Source organism: Pomacea canaliculata, linkage group LG8 (genome assembly GCF_003073045.1).
Source record: "Pomacea canaliculata isolate SZHN2017 linkage group LG8, ASM307304v1, whole genome shotgun sequence".
In the NCBI taxonomy this organism is placed as follows: domain Eukaryota; kingdom Metazoa; phylum Mollusca; class Gastropoda; order Architaenioglossa; family Ampullariidae; genus Pomacea; species Pomacea canaliculata.
Window position 1 is genome coordinate 18,764,007 of NC_037597.1, and position 18,405 is coordinate 18,782,411.

At 35.5% G+C, this 18,405-nt stretch overlaps 2 protein-coding genes across 5 annotated transcripts in view; both read left to right on the forward strand.

Moving 5' to 3' along the window:
• Window positions 1–121: 121 nt before the first annotated feature.
• LOC112570409 (ubiquitin carboxyl-terminal hydrolase 34-like) lies at window positions 122–18,106 on the forward strand. The gene is made up of 13 exons (XM_025248825.1): window positions 122–164; window positions 3,924–4,014; window positions 4,488–4,884; window positions 9,853–10,002; window positions 12,362–12,429; window positions 12,827–13,019; window positions 13,434–13,492; window positions 13,994–14,072; window positions 14,253–14,345; window positions 14,590–14,715; window positions 15,769–15,919; window positions 16,153–16,241; window positions 17,885–18,106. The coding sequence occupies exons 1-13, from the start codon at window positions 122–124 to the stop codon at window positions 18,104–18,106; spliced, it is 1,761 nt and encodes a 586-aa protein (XP_025104610.1).
• Window positions 16,153–18,405, forward strand: part of LOC112570991 (ubiquitin carboxyl-terminal hydrolase 34-like) — a 51,692-nt gene continuing 49,439 nt past the window's right edge. For 3 of the 4 annotated variants that reach the window (XM_025249760.1, XM_025249763.1, XM_025249762.1), the window contains exon 1: window positions 17,907–18,046. The gene's annotated coding sequence lies outside the window, so the exon portion shown is untranslated. Of the gene's footprint in view, window positions 16,242–17,906; window positions 18,047–18,405 lie in introns of those variants that run through there. The other variant, XM_025249761.1, reaches the window with a different exon arrangement.

Consider the following 18,405-nt stretch of genomic DNA (forward strand, 5'->3'; position numbering starts at 1 on the left):
GATTATATACTATGCTTGAGGTAGAATGGAGAGAAAATTATTTGTTTAGCGGACTCGAAATTGCAGTTTGAAGAAGTTTGAGAAGCAGTAGTACTCTTCTGGTGTTGATCCACTTAGCACAATGTGTGATGTTTGTGCAGAGGTGCTTGCTCTTTTGGAGAACCGTAAGTAGACATGTAAATATTGAACTCGCGCGCCTTCTGATCTCGTAGTTTAAAAATAAAAGAAAATGCTACTTAGATGGAGGGGTTTTCTTCTCTTTTAAAGCTCGATATATGTTGCGTGTTACTGAAATACCCCGGTCTTATTGTTATTTCGCACTCGTGCATATATTATCATGATTCGTTTAATAAATACCTTTACACAAATGACAAAGGAAAAGTGGTCTGCAAAAGCAACTGTGCAAGTTCTTGCTTACTTGCACACCATCTCCTGAATGAGTTTTCCTGCGTCTGAAAAACTAGAAGCTGTTGTGTGAGTTAATCTCATACAGAGTTTCAATATCTAATGAATATCGGGATTATCAATTTGCAGCATTTTCATTCGCTTGTAAGTTGGTACAAAGCAGAATTTGAAGTTTCACTGTAAAAGCTAATACATCAGAGTAACTCGCAAATGACGGTAGGTAATGTAATGACAAAATTTTTAATGTAATGTACAGTTTTTAACAAACTGTAATTTAAAAAACTTTGTAATAGATAAAATGCTGCTTAAATGTCAACAATATTAGCAAAAGAAAGTATATGTAAAGCACCAGCTGAGAATTACTACTACAGTGGAACCTCGGCCATAGATAGCGAACATTTCGGATAATGACCAAAAATTTTGTCAGAAATTTGTACCAGATACCGAACAGCCATGTCACCCACCCATGGCCAACCAGCATCTCAGACCAAGCATCACTTGCGCTCAAGACACAGTTACAATCGGTCATTCGTTATCTTTATCTGTGCACATCCTTCTTATTTAGTGATTTTTGTGCTTTATTTTAATAATATAGCCCTCCATCATGGCTCCAAAGAAGATTAAGAGCAATGGTAGCAAGGTAATGAAAAGGAAGCGGCCAACAATTGAATTGAAAAAGGAAATGATTTCAAAGTATGAAGGAGGTATGCATGTGTCAGACATCGCTGTCAAATATGGCATGTCGGTCGAGAATCTAGTCTTAAAGAAGCTAATGTTTTGAAAGGAGTGAGTACTTTAACAAAGCAAAGGCCTCAAATAATGGAAGAAGAAAAGTTGTTGCTTGTGTATATAAACGAGAAACAGAAGGTGTTGGTATCAATGAGTCATTCATTTGTGACAAGGCGCTGCAAATCTACGAAGATTTGCAAAAGGAAACCCACAGGGACAAGTGCTGCTATATAGCCTAGCTGTAACTTTCATATATTAGCTAGTCAACGGGCTGGGAACCAATCAAATCTATTTCCTTTATTTCTTATGGGGAAAATTGTTTCAGATACTGAACATTTCGGGTACCGACCAACTTTCCAGAACAGATTGTGGTTGTTAGCCAAGGTTCCACTGTATTCCTTAATCTGAAATTACAGTTAATAGTGAATAATAAATGAGATACATGCAAATAATATGACTTTGAATGTAATCATACACATCCATAGACATAACTGTCATGCTATTCTTGTATATTTCCAAGACATGTTATGCATCTCACTCCTGGATAGATACAGTATAAGCATGCCAAGAACTATTCACAAGAATTCTTGAAATTATATATGGCTCCAGCAGAAAGCAGATAGTTGATGGTTTAAGGTCTGCTTGGACCTGTAGCTGGGAAAATTTCAATGCCTGTGCGGTAGCACCCGGTTCGCATTGCTTTTACCAGTTCTCTAGCGAGTCAGAACGATGGCAGGGACCCACTGTGTAGCTCGCTTCAAAGCTCCATTGATCGCTAGTATTTTGGACGCTTCCTACATCTCAGCGCAATGTGGTTCGGAGACAAGCGAAAATATTTGATTAAAAAAAACCTGATTTACAGCTTAATATAAAATAGCAAAAGATAAAAAGATTTTAAAAAAATAACATTTACTGCAATGGTCAGACAAAAATAAACATTCTTAAAATAGAGTTACAATGAGCAAGTAGCAACTTAGCTTGTTAATAAGTGTTCGCAGAAGATGATCACACGATGTAAATATTAAAACAAAATGTAAATATGCTATTATTTTGTGTTACTTTGTCTTATTGCAACTGTTTGCCTCTCCATTTGCTCTTGTCTCCGAGCCGTGTTGCGCTGCGATGCAGGAAGTGTCCGAAATATCCATGTCTAGTGAGCAACAGAGCTTCCCTGCCATTGTTCTGACTCAATAGAGAACCGTTAATAGCAACTTAACTGGGTGGCAGTAGACTTAAAGAAGAATTGGGATGGGCAGAAGGAAAGGGTTGGATGTGCCCTAGTAGGGGATCACAGATCCCAAGTCGCGGATGAGAATGTCAGAACATTGGATGCTGGCTTCCACTCAGCAGAGCCACCAGGTCTGTTGCGTATTTTCTCTGGCAGTGATTCTCACGCAGGCACTGGTTCACAAGAATGTCTCTGCTCCCTGACTTGCAAGTTCCCGAGTTAGAAGCTGCGCCTCTTGCCTTGCTAATCCTCGTCTTACATCCGCCGTCTGTTTGTTGTCCACACAAGGTAGGTAAAGGAGTGGTGAGCTCTTCACAGTCAGTGTTGACCTTCAGGAGATCTTGCCGTGGATGTGTAATGACTGGATCTCTGATGACTTGTCTTGCATCTGTCCTGTGGGACAGGAGTGCCAGATCGTCTGCAAAGTCCGTCTAGTTGGCTCAGAACAGGCTTGCTTCATCACCCAGTCGATTGTGATCAGGAACATAGGGGATCACTGCTTGGAAAATATTTTATAGGCCACATCTAAAAACTATCTGGTGTGGCAGTCACTTTGGTTTTACAGAAAATTATGTCCATCACTAGTGCAGAAAATGCAAAATTTAGCAGAACATAAGGATAGGTAACTGCCCCCTAGCCTGAGAAGAAAATTTCATAACAGACTATTGGTTTCCTATGAAACTGTTAATAAGCTGAAATGACTTAAGGCAAAAATCTTTTGGGGGATTGGGGAGGAAATTTTTGGAACATTTCAAGACCAACATAATAGCCTATCAACTCATACTAAATAATGTGCAAAACCTAAAATGACACTAACATATAGTAAAACGATTAAAATGATCTGATAAATATGCAACGTATGTAAAGTAGAAATGATATATGTGCGTTTACCAGAATTTGGAATATTCTGCAAAAATAACTCTTAACACTAGTTTTGCTTTTTTTTTTTTTTTTTAATAGTATGTGCAAAAATTCTCTTTTAATTGTTTTCAGTTGGCTAAAAAAAACCACCCTTAAATAGGTCTTGCATAAAATTATTAACATAATACAGATAGGGTTTTTTGTGTGTTTTTTTTTAAAGTTCAACATTCTGTTTTCATCTAAACAACCTATCTTATTTCTTTGTTTTAAAATGTACTAAATATCTGTACATAAATGTCATTTCACAGCATATCACAAAAATTATAAATAACTTAAACTTTTTGAATGTATAGGTTTATATATAAAATTGGGATACACTCCTATATGTGATGCTGTGTTATCATTTTTTTTTATTATTATTATTATTAAGTACATGTATCCACAACCAGATTCTTGTATACTTCAGTTTGTAAAATTATAGAACACTATAGCCTTACTTTGTAAAAGAAGTGGCTAGCCAACAATCTACAATCTTCATGAATTTGGCTGTTGTAAAATATCAAAACACTTGAAAATATTGCAACACCATTGGGTAAGCGTTTTCATGTAGAAGTTTTCAGGTGATATTGTTTTGTGAAAATCTTGTCTTGCTGTATATAAGATATGTTTGCTTTAAATTTTAAAGAAATTTTCTTTGCAGATGATGACCGTGTGCATGCTGCAGGAGGATTGCAACTCACCAAAGCAGAAATCCACTCAGTTATCCAGTTTACAGCACTTTGGCCTCAGAGGTGAAAATCATGGGAAAACATAATTTTTATATTCTATGTATAATTTATGTAAAGCACTATGAGCAAATCTTTGGAAAGGTGTCTAATAAATCCTCATTATTATCCTTTGTCTTTGCTAGGAATGTGTGATGGCATTATGATTGCTATTGAATTATTTTGAGATGCATTATTTTTTCAACTAATCTTTAAGTTTAAAGGATTAGAAGAAGCCTGATCATTCATATAGAGGAGTAACAAAATGTTGCCTAACTTAATAATAACCATCATTGCAAGGTTTTTAGGGGCCATTTCTGCTACTGTCGTAAGAATTATGAAACTATAAATTTTACAGGTCCTATAATATGCATTGAGGATTACTTTTGGTGTTTTTTAGTTCTAGGATGCACCAAAGTTTTGTTCTTTTGTCTTCCTGTTCTTTTTGAACAGTTAAGCCTTCTAGTATTCACCAAATGCATTTTTTTCCTTCCAAACAGGCATTGTATGTGCTGCTTCAAAGACTTCAAAAACTTTGAACGCTTTAACAATATCATCCAGATTATTTTGACAGTGGCTATTCGCTTTATCCAAACATTGCCAGAAGATCTTGCCAAAGAACGACAGAATGTACCACCAACAGAAGAAGAAGAAAAATCTGCAGGTGCTGGTGGAAGATCCAAAGATGGAGCAAAGGTAGAATGTGAAAATGAAGAGACTACTAAAGAAGAGGAAGTAGAGTGCGAGGAGTCTAAGATGGATGTGGAAGAAGAAACAAAGGAGGAACACTGGAGTGCAGATGAGAAAGAAAAATTGCTTCACCTGGTCACCAAGATCTTCCTTATGAATTTCCCTTCCTATACAGCATACAAACATATTGTGCACAACTCTCTTGAGGTATGTATCCTTTGTGGATGTCTTTCCCTTTTTCTTTGTGAGACACTTTAATGGAGCATTGTTTAGTGATGATACACTTCCCCACCCATCCGCCCATCTAAAAAGAAAGATAATTTTAGATTTTGTTCGAAGTTGAATCGGATCAAAAAGAGCTTTTACACTGGAAAAGAATGTTGTGGACTGGGTAAATAATTGATTTTGACAAAGAACTGAACAGCTTTAAATGGTTTATGCTGTTCTCCTTGTTTGTTGTCCACAGAATGCATTATCTTCATGTGAAAGTTTTGAAATGTATACTTAAAATACCATCTGCAGGCACTTGCTGTCTTATCTTAGGGCTTCAAAATGTCATGTATCTCATGTCAACCTGGGCAACAGGGGTTGTTGACTTAGGATAGACTAAAAGACTTTTATGACAAAGCCAGTACATTATAAACTGCATTCCTTCAGTCTGAAAAAGTATGTGCTTAGAAGGTTCTTTGGCTTCAGAAACTACATTGAGGCAGGGTTCTTAAATCACCTATCTACATACAATTAATTGCTGTGTCTTCGAACTAAATATTTTGTTTATTTTTGCATGATGTACTTGACATCAAAGCTTTTTTATTTGACACAAGGAAAACAGTCTGTTGAATGAAGGCAAAGCTGCTTTAAGTCCCTGTTAATAAATAAAGAATTTATCAAAATTTCTACACCATGTCCTTGTCAGTGCAATTTTCAGTTATTGTCTTCTAGTTTATTTCTGATGCCTTTATTTGTTTAAGTTAGGAAAGTTACTCAACCAATATAATCTATCATCATAAGTCATTTACAGGATGTGCTTGAGAGAGGAAAAGTTTTGTACTGATGTTGTGTGGTGTGTTTCTTGTCAGTGAATAGCCATTTTAAATGTCTAATTATGTAGGGGGTAGTTTTAAAAAAAAATTAATTATAAAAGAATAGGAAAATGCTTCACTTAGAGACATTTGTCAAACAGAGTAAATGTTCAGACAAAAAATATTCCTGTAATGACGAGCAGAGGAACGTGTGACATGCATTTTTGAAAGTTGTGTCCATGCATTTCCTAAAAGATTCAGATTTAATTTTAGTTATATTGTAATGATTGTTCAGCTGACAGCAGAGCTCTCCTTAGGGAAAAGTCACTATTACCCCCAGAAGTTAAATATCTGCCAAACTGTTAAGAGGTCAGTCACTATAAAAAGTCTGTTTGGTCACCTTTTTTCATCATTTCTCAGGCTGCCGAAGTTCCGTATTCATATAAAGTCACAAAATTAGTAGTGTATGACTAAGTTTGGGAAATCTACACTTGCTTATAAACTAAGACAGAGGACAGCTATTGTTTCCAGTCAAATAGAAACATTCATAAATCATGTACAAAAAAACCTCCAAGTCATAGAAAGAAAATTTGCCAAAGGAGACAAAATGTAGAGAGTTTGCAGGGACTCAGAAAACTTAAATTAAGTTGGAGGTCTCATTGCATTAGACATTTTGTAATAAATCAGACATGAAAGCTGATATTTTTTATTGCTATCAAATATTAGTGGCAAAGTTTAGGGGGGGGGAAACCATTAAAAATTAAAGCAGTTTCTTGACATCTGTGGTCAAATTGTAATACTAGTAGCACATATACATTAATGTGTACTTTTTTCTGTTGATAAATAAAAATCAGTTAATTTTATCTGGGGTTCAAATCTTTACCTAAAGTTGTTTTTGTTTTACCTGGGTATCCCCAAAAACCTCTTGCAGCTTATGAATGGATGGAAAATGCTGGGATATGGTGACTTGTCACAGGACATCTGTGACATCTTTGTTCTCAGTACTGGCTGTCACAACACCTTTGACATTTATGGTTATTTTTTTAATATTAATATATTTGTTAATTTATTACCACCATGTTCTCTATAGCAGCTCATAGTATAGCATGGTATTTGCTGTTGAATTCTGTTTGTTAGCTAATTGTGAGATCATTATTGCTACATTATAAAGATAGCAGTAGTAACTCTTTGGTATAGGTGAGTTTAAGGACAGATTCAGTGAACCACACTTTTTAAAGTAAAGTGTGATCGGTGATATAAAGTCATTAGGCATGATGTCATAATTTGAAAATTCTGATTGCCACTTTATTCATCAAGAGGTGTTTCAAAATAATAGTCATATAGCAGGCAAAATGTTTTTGTAAACTTTAGGATTTTATAATCGCAATTCATCATTTGTGATTACTACCTTGGCATGTAATGCCATCTTTTCCAGGAGCTCTCACAACATGAAACCAGTGCTCTGAATAACTACTGTGAAATTGCTGTGAGTTTTTGGCTCTCTTTGCTTTGTCAATGTATATATATATACACACAATCTTCATACTCATTAGTCATGTATTCCTGTGTTTGCTCTGCTCACTGTAGAGCAGTAGAGTGGCCCACTCTATCAAGTTTTAACACTTTCCTTTCTCAGTCTTCAAGCATGTTTCTGTCTTTAAGTATTCTTAGACATTTTGTGTAACTTCTGGTGTTTGTGGCTTGTTAGTCACTGACTATTCAACTGTTCGGCATTTTCTGTACTGGTAGTGTTGTAGGTCTGTTTCACCATTGGCTTTAACAGTAAGCAGTCCTCAATTTTTTTAAATTGTTGGTTAAATAAGGGAGAGGGTACGAGAACTGCTATCAGAACGAGGAAAGCAATTTTTTTTTTTTAATCAACATCTTGTGGGTACTGTATTTTTTTTTTTTTTTTAACCTGACTTTGCATCCTCTTTCCTCTGCTCCCACCTGCACGTTCTCTAACATTTCCTAAAAGAAGAAAAATTTTATAGTCTGCTCTGTTAGAAAGTGCTGTGGTGTTATTTTCTTCTAATTAAAATGTCTATATGTTAAAAAAATAATTGTGTAAAAATAATAGGACTTATAATTTATTTAGATATGCAAGAAAATAGTTAACTTTGCTGGAGAGTTAATCTAAGTCATGCCTCTTCCTTTTCTCAATTTTTATAACTCTCTCACATCTTTCATTCTTCCCAACCCCTACCATTTTTAATTGCTTTTAATTGTGAGATTTAAGATAGTGTTGATAAGAAGCAGAAATTTTAAAACTTTTTAATGAGGTGTACTCATTTAAATATGTCCAGTTTGGAGAATATATTAATTATTGATATTTACATTAAAATTGTAGTTAAATTTGTTACAATTTTTACATTCATATCTAGACAAGGGTTCCCAGTCACTTAATCCCCAGACACTTCATCCCCTAGACTTTTAATCCCCAGACACTTAATCCCTAAACTAAATCCTTAACTATAAAAATTATGAAGTCAGCAAAAAATTTAATTGAAATTCAAATCATGCTATTAACTTCAACGTCATTTGAACATCTACAACATTAGTTAAAGTTCATATAAGCTAGTAAATTTAATTTTCTTCAACAATATGATATGAAAATTGTTCTTGAGTGTCGGGGATGAAGTGTCTGGGGATTAAAAGTCTAGGGGATAAAGTGTCGGGGATGAAGTGTCTGGGGATTAAGCGACTGGACACCCTATGTCATTTACATAACAGCAAGTACATATTATAAAGAACTTTTCATGAAGGAATCTATTTTTCTTTCCTGGCTACTATATTATGTATTGTGGGGTGGGGTAGGAGACTGAACATGGGTGGAGCATGTGTGTCTGTATTATCATTTTATGTTCCTTAATTTTATGAGTTTTCTTGAGGACTGCTTGATTAAATTCTATTTCATTTACTCTCAAATTTTATTGTTTATAATACTAGTTTTAGTGGATTATTAACTTTGTTGATTGGATATCTTGATTCTTTTATGCTTTTCTTTTTTCAAAAAAAATAACCTTAACAGAATACAATTAGAATTAAAAAATGTTTATTAGTAATTTTTATTTTCAGTTTATGCATATCAAAAGATCAATGAAAGACATTAAATTTAGTGGTTCTTCTCTCATTCCCCTGAAACACCCATCTCAAAGACAAGTTCATTGACACTCATGATGAGTTATAAAATTGCCTCTAAAGATGCCTCCAAATCTAGACAAGATTCACATGTGAGAAAGGGACTCCCAGAAGATGACTACATTAACAAACTTCTTAAGACCAAATGACCCTAGTGTGAATTTTTAAATGACACTGACAAAGCCACCAAGAGTTGTCCTTACAAGTTTCTGAAGCTGCTCTTTGAAGAAAATAGAAAAAAAAATCTATATGCCTACTATTTTATTGTTACTACCTGCCTAGCCCTAAAAAACCTGTACAGGGATGGAGGACCTTGAGCCAGCAAAGTACCACCAGGAGAATAGACATCTGTGTATTAGAGATATTTTCTATGCTTGCAATAAGGGAGTTTTTGGAATAGTGTGCTAAGTTAATACCAGTATTCTTGTGTAATTTACATGGAAGGATTACTGTCCATAAAATTTGATGACAGTAATTTCTCACCTAGAAAAAACCTGTTTCGTTTATGCCTGTGAGACCCAGCAGTCATCTTTGTAGTGGATCCTTTTTAAAAATATTGTAGATTACTTATTTTTGTGGATACTGCTGCTGATATTTGCATAGAAGCAGGGACCTGAGCATTTCCTACTGTCATGTAATTACTGGATGTAATGCTGCAGATACAGGCAGCAAGACCATCATACATTGATATGAAAAGGCTGATGTTAAAATGGCCAAAAGTTTAGGGTTCACCATGATCTTGGTCTTATAAGAAAAGATCCTCTGAAAAAACTACTTGCTAATAGGTGAACTGAGGGTATGTAGTTTGTGTGGGATTTTGGGCATGGCAGGAGGACTAAGAGATTGTGTTTGGTCAAAAACAAAACAAAAAACTATAAGAAAGGGGAAGAATTATTCTTGTACATTATATATGAATTAAATTAACTAAATGGTTTGTATTTCACTTCAATAAATTTTGCAATTTATTAACTGCCATTCTCATTGTATGTGGTATTCAATATATTTGTTTCAGGATCCCGAATCACCATTGTATCTTCTGCGAAATGTTTGCTTCCTGTGTGATAGCAATGGCATCCAGGCTCTTCGTCAGTGCTTTGAAAATGCTGTACCAGAAACTCTGCCTTTTAACTTTGCTCATCTTCTCATCAATCTCATTGCCAATGTAAGACTATTTCTAAATTATGCCAGATCTTATCATGAATGTAAGATTTTGGCTTGGGTAGTTTTTTTTTTTTTGTTTTTTGTTTTTGGGGGTTTTTTGGTTGGTTAGGAGAGAGGGAACCAAATTAGCTTTCCTTTATGTGCTATTGCTGCTGGTACCTGTACTTTTTGTACATGGTAGATACATCCACCCCATTGGACAGTTGTTTCTGGTTTACACAACTATAAAGTTGAATAATATTGCCAGCATAAATGTTATTCACCTTAAGTAAGAAAGAACTTTCATTATTTTTCTTATGTAAATCTACATAAAAGAGAGCTGGTTCATTTATTGGGAAAGGAGTGGAAATCTAGATGAACAAAAAAAAAAAAAGGAGGTCCCCAAGCATACAGTTTAGAAGAAATTCCTCTTAACAACATCAACAACCATTTAATTGTACTTCCATGCTCTTGTTCTTCTATTACTTGTGTAAATCCATAGGAAAATCTTGAAGTCAGAAAACTCCTATCAAATTCAAGCAACAAATATTTTATTTTTTAAAAAAGCAACATTTATTCAAAGAGGCCAAAGCCCTGAGTCCCTTAATAATAATAAATATGTAATTTATATGATATAATCACACTCATGAAGGACCATGCACTCAGTGCTTAAGACAAGTAGAAGGCGTGGACAGAATATGAAGGATGGAAGGAGAAACAACAATGTAGACAAGCAATAAAAAATAAATAGTAATAATAATAAATGCAAAATTTGTAAAGGGCAAACTCACACTCCTAAGGAGTATGCTCTTAGCACTTTAGAACAAGAATGAAACATGGACAGCACACAAAGGACAGGAAAACAAATAACAAATTAGCCATAAAAGAATAAACAACAGTACTAAACGAAGAATAACATCAAATACAGTAAACACAAAGAAGAGCCAAATAACAAAAACCAGAGCTGAGAGTAACATGATATTGCAAAATGGAAGGGTATGGAAAAAAGGACTATCATTATGGGAAAGGTTGTTAAGAGTAATTTTTACGAAAGAGCTGTGTTTTCAGTACACGTGAAAGGATTCAGTAGTGGGTAGGTGGCGGATATGGAAAGGGAGAGTGTTAAATATAGATGATGCAAAGGGTAGTCAAGGAATAAACAATAAGGATGAAGTGTCATAAATCTGCAAAGAAAGACAAGCAGGCGGACTTTCGTTTGACTATAATCACAACTATTGACAGCTATGTGGATTGGTATAAGAAGTAATGCTATTGGAGCAGATGTATTTGTAGTGCTTGCTTAAAGGATTTGATTGTGGGTAGCTGGCACATATGGAAGGGGAGAGAGTTCCACTGTTTTTGCAGCACAGTGACCATGTGGGTTTGTTCTGTTGACAGGGATAGAGAGCATATGGTCATCAGACTGGGGATGAATAGTTGCAGTGTTTTTTCCATATTTAATATTTGTTCATGCCTTACTGTTCTAGTTAGGTACTGCAGATATTTGTCATGAGTGGGGTTCCTCTTAACGTGTTTGCTTGTTCAAATGCCTCTTTTCTGTAGATGTTACCATAATGGTTTTTGCTTTAAGATTGGTTAGATTTGTAGCTCAAAAGTATAGAAAATATGATCTAAAGCAGGCATGTCAAACACACAGCCACAGGCTGCAACAGCCCATTGTAAGCACACATGCAACGCACACAAAAGACACTGTAGCGATTGGCAAAATCTGTTATATAGGTCTTTTCGTACCTTCCTGAAGTTTTTAAACTTTAGGAAGTTTGCCACAAGGACTATGGCATTGTTTGGTTCTACCTATGTGTGAACAGTTATTTTCCTTTGTGAAATAAAAAAACACTTCTCAGATAACAAGACTGATCAACACCTCTCATCTCTGATGAAAGTCAGAACTGCACAGGCAATTCGGTCAGACGTAGCAAAAATTGTCATTAAAATGAGGTGTCAAGTCTCTGGACAAAACAGTAATAATAGTCATTAATAAATTTTCATTTTGAACTGTGGTAATTTTTGTACAATGTATTTTTTGCTGTTGCATAAAAGTCTATGTTGCCATTTCAAATTTCTTCTTTTTTGTTTCTTTTGTTAAATAATTCATTACTTTCCATTCATCAAAGTGGCTAGCCACTAAACTATTTGTATGTTTCTAAATTTAAGTATAAAGAAATTAGTAGTCATGTGTGGCTCTCCAGACAACACAAATGTGGTGCTCAGGGGACCCTCAGTTTGACATGACTGATGCAAAGTGTTTAGTGGCATTAAGATCTTTTGCCTGACTCTGCGTGGCTTTATTCAATGCTTATTAGATGATCTGAATTTATCAGATATGCTTGTAAATGTAAAATTATTCTGTACATTTTCAGTTGAGAATGTGGATGAACATACCCACAGTATTGCAGTATATCATTCCATTACGCTCGTCTGTCATCAGGTATGTCCAGGAATATGCTTTTGTTGGCATATTTGTAATATTGTCTTTAAAATCCGCATGTCAGAATATGTGAGCTGCAGATGGAGCATTGTTACTGAGAATTTATTTTGTCACATTAAATTTGTGTTCATACTCTTCAGTACCATAAAAAATGTATCCATAGTATAATTGTAGTTATCTTTCAGGTGATATACTTGTGTTTTTCAGCAGCTTTGTTGGTATACACGTCCACATGCCTGACTAATCAAACTTGTAATTTTAAACTGCCAACATGTTAAACATACCTGTTTTACATGCCTGGCTGCTTGGCCTTAGTAGCTGACTCATCGTACAACTTTCTCCCCATGTGTTTTAATGTACACATGCTTTTGCTTTCTTTATATGTTGTATTTTCTAGATACATGTGTCGGCTTTCTGATGCTGATTTGCGGCTGGCTGGCAACCGCAGCATGACTGACCTGATGTGGGCGGCTGTGAAGGAGCCTCTGGACACTCACTTTACTTTTGATCGTGAGGGACTGGCATTGGCATATAAGTACTTCACATGCTCAACTCTCACAATCCGCCTTACAGGAATTACCCAGATCAATGTAAGTGGCTTGTTACTACTTTTTTATATTGTTTAAATATGTCACAATCACTTTCTTCAGTTGTTTTGATATAATGAAGTGTAAAAAATGTTGTGTGTATAAGAAAAGTTACAAGTGTGAAACATTTCAAGTTTTGTTTTAAACCTTTGTATGCAGTTGTGTGCTTTGCTACTGCCACTTTGTGTGAGGGCACGTGCATGCACGTCTTTCTTCTGTGTCACTGTAAGCCTAAGTTCCCAGTCCATAAACAGAACTTTGCCAAAAGGTGTGGCCTTACATGTTGACCTCTTAGGTGGTGTTGTGTATCATAAAAGCAGATCATATCCTTTAGAGATAGATGTGATTGAGTTTGTCTTCGTTTTGCTAATGGACTACTTTCAAAAAACTTATGTAGAAATTTGACCTGTTTTACAGAACCAAATAAACATGTATAATGAGAGCTGCAACAACGAGAGTGTAGTGGATGCTGAGAGGTAGGTCTTTATGTTGTTGTCTTTGCTATTACTGAAATTTCCAAAATATTCTAGCGTTTAAGATTTTTTCAGGTGAAATAGTGCATGATATTGGAAAATGTCATTCTCAGCTCTATAAGTCCTTCATTGAAAGTCATCACTTTTTCTTTAATCTCCTGGTTCCACAAGCTTTCCCTAGGGAACGAGAACAGTCTTGTCTTCCTTGCTTTATCTCAGTTTACATTATATTTTTTTGCTGACAGTATTAAATTTTAAGTTTCTGATAGATTTATCTATAGTATGAACTCACCAGAGCCACTGCCCTTAAAGGCAACCACCTCAGTGGCATACATGAAATGTGGTCAACTTGTATAAGAGACAACAGAAATAAGCCCTATAACTGTGATAGACAAACAAGTCACTGGTGTCACTTTCTTCAGTCCATATGTAATGACAGATATGGAAGTGATTTTGGTGACGCAAACACCATGGTGGAATTAATGTATTTTTTAAAAATTCCAGATTTGGTGATGAGCTTGCCCAATGGCTGTTGGACAAGAAAATAGTGGAACACATTTTTGGTCCTAATCTGCATGTTGAGGTGGGTAAAGACCAGTTCTTGTGAATTTTTCATTGTTTTTGAAATATGCTTGACACAAATGTGCTTTGGAAAAAAATGGCTGTAAAATCATAGGTGGCAGTTTCAGGTGTTGAGTCTGGAAATGACCTTCCTGTCTTACAGTATTACTTTACTCTGGGTATAATGTGTTTTTATTTTTAGATAATAAAGCAAAGTCAGGTAATTCTGGCATTCTTGGCCATGGAGGGACGCATCACCAATGAGCACATTGATTGCATCTGGGCAGCCAGTCAGGTTAGTTTTGAGAAAAACTAGACATGCAGATTTTAAATTGAAAGGGTTACTTTTTCCCTTTTTTTTTTTTTCTTTTAAAGAGCATAACTTTTAAAAAAATTACTTAATATGATTGTGTCTGTGTGTGCGCATATGTTCACGCATGATCTTCCATTTAATGTTGCATATACCTGATTCAGAGATGGGTTGGAAAACCTGTAATTTCATGTGCATGTCTTTCACATCTCTTCTGCTTTGTTGACAGTTGAAACACTGCGGTAAACAGGTGTATGATATCCTAATTCCTCTCATCAAAAATCTGGAACTGCAGCCTAACCGCCATCTCCTGGAGCTGGTGTCATCCCTTGATCCGTCAGCTCACACAGAATCGGTCAGCCTTTGCATAAGTGTCATTGAAAAGAAAATTGAATGCCTGGTGATATTAACAGTTTTTTGTTAAAAATTACTATTTGCACTACGGCAGATGAGGGAATCCTATCCAGATTTACCCAGCATGCCATGGGCCAGATCATGCAGTTTCATCTTCGTTCTGTCATTTTGGACATTTAGTTCCGAATGCTCATGCAGCAGGGTTTCTAGAAAATATTATCACAAAGTAGAATGATGGTAATGGGTTGCCAGAAAAGTCATGATGCGTTTTTGTAGATAGTGCTTGTTGATTTTTAGAAGTACTAGAGTCGTTCGCATCTATGTTATTGCATATCAATTAACAGCTGACAGTTATAGCTTCATTCTGTAACAAAATTTAGCAAGTTGGTTGAATTTTGGATACAACGTTAAAGATGGGTCTTGGTCCCGACATGACAGTTCTCTTCAAACTATATTGAAAGCAGATATTCCTCAGAGGAAGGTTATGCTGTCACTGTGGTGAGATTATAAAGATGCCACACCGACTATATTTGCCTAAATGGGCTGTCAGATTTTGACTTCAAAACTCCTTGTGGGTTATAATGCTCAATTCAGAGGAGACCCTAAATCAACAGTTTGTTCAATATTTTGCCGATAAAGACAGGTCCTTCTATGAATGAGGAATTATGAATATAACTGAAAAATGGAAAAATGTTATCAATCAAAATGGGCCATATATCATTAACCAATATTTGCTCTTTATTTAAATACATTTGCATAGCAAAGAGGAAAATACGTCATGACAATTCCAACAACCCAATTCATTGAAAATTGCACTCTACTTTGATTTTAATGCTAAACCTTCCCTTGCCCCATATATTCTTTCCATTGTGTAAACAAGGGGGAAGATGATTAAAAAGTAAACGCTGTACTTCATACAATAGTTCTGCAGTACGTCTAGTATTTCTTCTATGAAAATACATATTACCTTTTTACCAGGAAAACCTACTTGATTTTGTTTAAATATTCTATTTTGTCTCCTCACCCTGCCACCTCTTTTTTTTTTTTGTCACAGACTCTGTATCTAGCCTCAGCACTAACAAAATGCATCTGGGCCATGAGTCTGAGTAGTCACAGCCATGTGCATGTTGCAGCTGTGCAGCAACAGTTGCAACCACATCTTGTGTCATACACAGCCCTCAAGCATGATGGTGTTGATGTTAAAGGTGAGGAATCTAGCAACAATTCTATGCCACCTCACAGCAATTGCTTTACTGCAATTTGTGTGTGTGTGCTAAAGGAAATGTACTGAAACAGTTTAAATGTTTTTGATGTCATTTTTTTTCTACTGCAGAATTGTATGATTACATTGCTATCCCTATACCCTCAAATCCCATCATTTACTAGAGTTTTCTTTTTGCCTTATTTGTGAGGAAGTAATTTATCTTTTGTGGCACAGGTAAAACAGACAAACATGAGACAAGTAGCACAGATAGTGGGCCTGATGATGACGATAGAAAGAGACCACGCCCTAAGCTGCCAAAGAAGGTGAGAAAGCTGCTGTGGTGCTTGTGGGTACGGAATATCTCTGTGAAGAACCATATCTTTATATGCACATTTGGCTTATTTTTGCACATGGTATTTTTTTATTTTTCAAAACTTATTTAAATTCGTGCTTTTTTTATTTATTATTTTGTAAGGATATCTCATTTGTCATGTTTTGGTCAAGGATGGATTTGGTTTTGGGGATGTAGGAGGTGGACAACATGAAGACATTCTGTGCAAACATTGGGACTTTTGAAAACATTTCGACTAGTCTCTACAGGATCAAATAGTAGTTCGTGGTACATGGTGCATTTAGTGTATGCAGCAGAAATCTTTGGAAAATAATACGGAGAAGAAAAAATTCTAAAATGTAGTTTTTAATCTAAATGGTTTTATGTAAAATGTAAATGGCTTTTCATGTTTGTTTCACTTATTTTAATGGGGGTTTTTTTATTTTTTATTTTTTTAAACTTTTAACTAAAATTGAGATATCTATATATCTTGAGAGTGTTATCGGGAACTTTTGCGTAGTTCTTTTACAGTTTCACCTGGCATCAAGGGAAAAGAAAATTTGTGATCATTTCTGTAATGTTTTTTAGTTCATCATACAACAGGTCACTATGCTACTTTAATGTTCCCATTATGGTAGAAATATTGTATGTTGTTTATTAGATTTGAGTTTTAGACAGTTTGCAGTTTTAAAGAGTTTCTTTTTCAAGCTGAAGATTGTGTTTTAACCATGTTCATCTCCAACAGTGTCAGTAATTTCATATCAAAGCTGATGCTCTGCTTCTGGATCTACTTAAGTCATCAGGTTCACTGTTTTTATATTTCATCAGTCAGCTCAGTACCCTTCATTTTTTAATCTCTCTACAACATTACATAAAGAATCAGAAATTTTGTTTTCATATTTTTATTTTTTTTAATTCACTCCTTAAAGAGGTGACAATTTTGAAATCACTTAGCATGCTACACTTGTGACTTAAGCTATTACGTAACAAAAATGTAAATAGAAGATACTTAAACTAAGGGGGTAATGTGTGTCGGTGCACGGAGAGACAAAGACTTGATGCAGGTGTCCTCCAAATTATATACACATTGTGCAAACTCTTAACCCCCTACCCCTTAAACTACCAAAAGATCTGAAGAGTGATTAAATTAAAAACGTATTTGTATAAGAATTGCTGGATTTTTTTCTTGCTTGATGAAAGTTAAATAATAATGTTAAATGTGTGGATATTATCATTCTACTTCAGAGGTTTAGTTAACAATATTCATTTTCAGATCATCTGGTTTATGAAGAAAGTTGACATGCTGTTTGCATTAACATGTTGCAGCTTTTCTATTTTTATGTGTCACTAATTTTGTTGTCTGGTTTTGATGTTGTACTCTTTTTTGGTTAGTTCTTTTTTAATGATCAGCTGTTGTTTTACTGGGCTCCTCACTATCTTGTGCAGCATAATCAGTAACCAGTATGTCTGCTTTTTTTAAAATTTGTTATTCAGTATAAAAAAAAACATGTTTTTTTTTTTCCTTTATACAATAACAGAATGCATAGGTTGTGATCTTTGTGTATATCTCCTTCAATGGGTCCCTGACTGGTGGACAGCATAGACAAGTCAAACATATTACTTTCACTCCCACAGAAGCGAGCAGGTGGAGCGGGTATGGGGGTGCAAGAGAGGGAAGGGCATGAAAGCACAAGCGAAGAGCAGTGCTGCGCCCACCACCGCCACCTGCCTAACGACGGCTTTGGGTCTGACAGTAGCCTAGGCGTACCGTCTGACCTTAGTGAGGATAGCATGCAGGTCAGAGATGCCAACATTTTGTGCCCCTTTCTAAGTTTCTTCAGGAGAGCTTTGACATGATTTGCAGCAAAGCTTTCTTCTCCCTGCAAAAACAGCAAAGTCTCACCCCTTTTTCTTTTTTTAAAATTTTGGGCATAAAAGATTCTAAACATGCTAAACAAAATTATTAACCTATTTTATTTTTATTTTTAAAAATGTAGGATAGACACAGTTGTTTCTGCCCCTTAACATCGTTTTCGATGGAGTTGGGTGGGTGTATGGTGTGCATAGCATCAGCCTGTTTTTGTCAGATGTTGTGAATGGTGCTTGCTTTTTTGTGAAGTGGCCAGTAATTCTGTCTGCTGGTTGTGTTACCCTGG

Coding starts and splice junctions, on each gene's coding strand:
- LOC112570409 (XM_025248825.1), top strand. CDS start 122: ATGTGTGATGTTTGTGCAGAGGTGCTTGCTCTTTTGGAGAACC. Junction 165..3,923: donor GCTTGCTCTTTTGGAGAACC/GTAAGTAGACAT, acceptor TTTTCTTTGCAG/ATGATGACCGTGTGCATGCT. Junction 13,020..13,433: donor CAGGAATTACCCAGATCAAT/GTAAGTGGCTTG, acceptor CCTGTTTTACAG/AACCAAATAAACATGTATAA.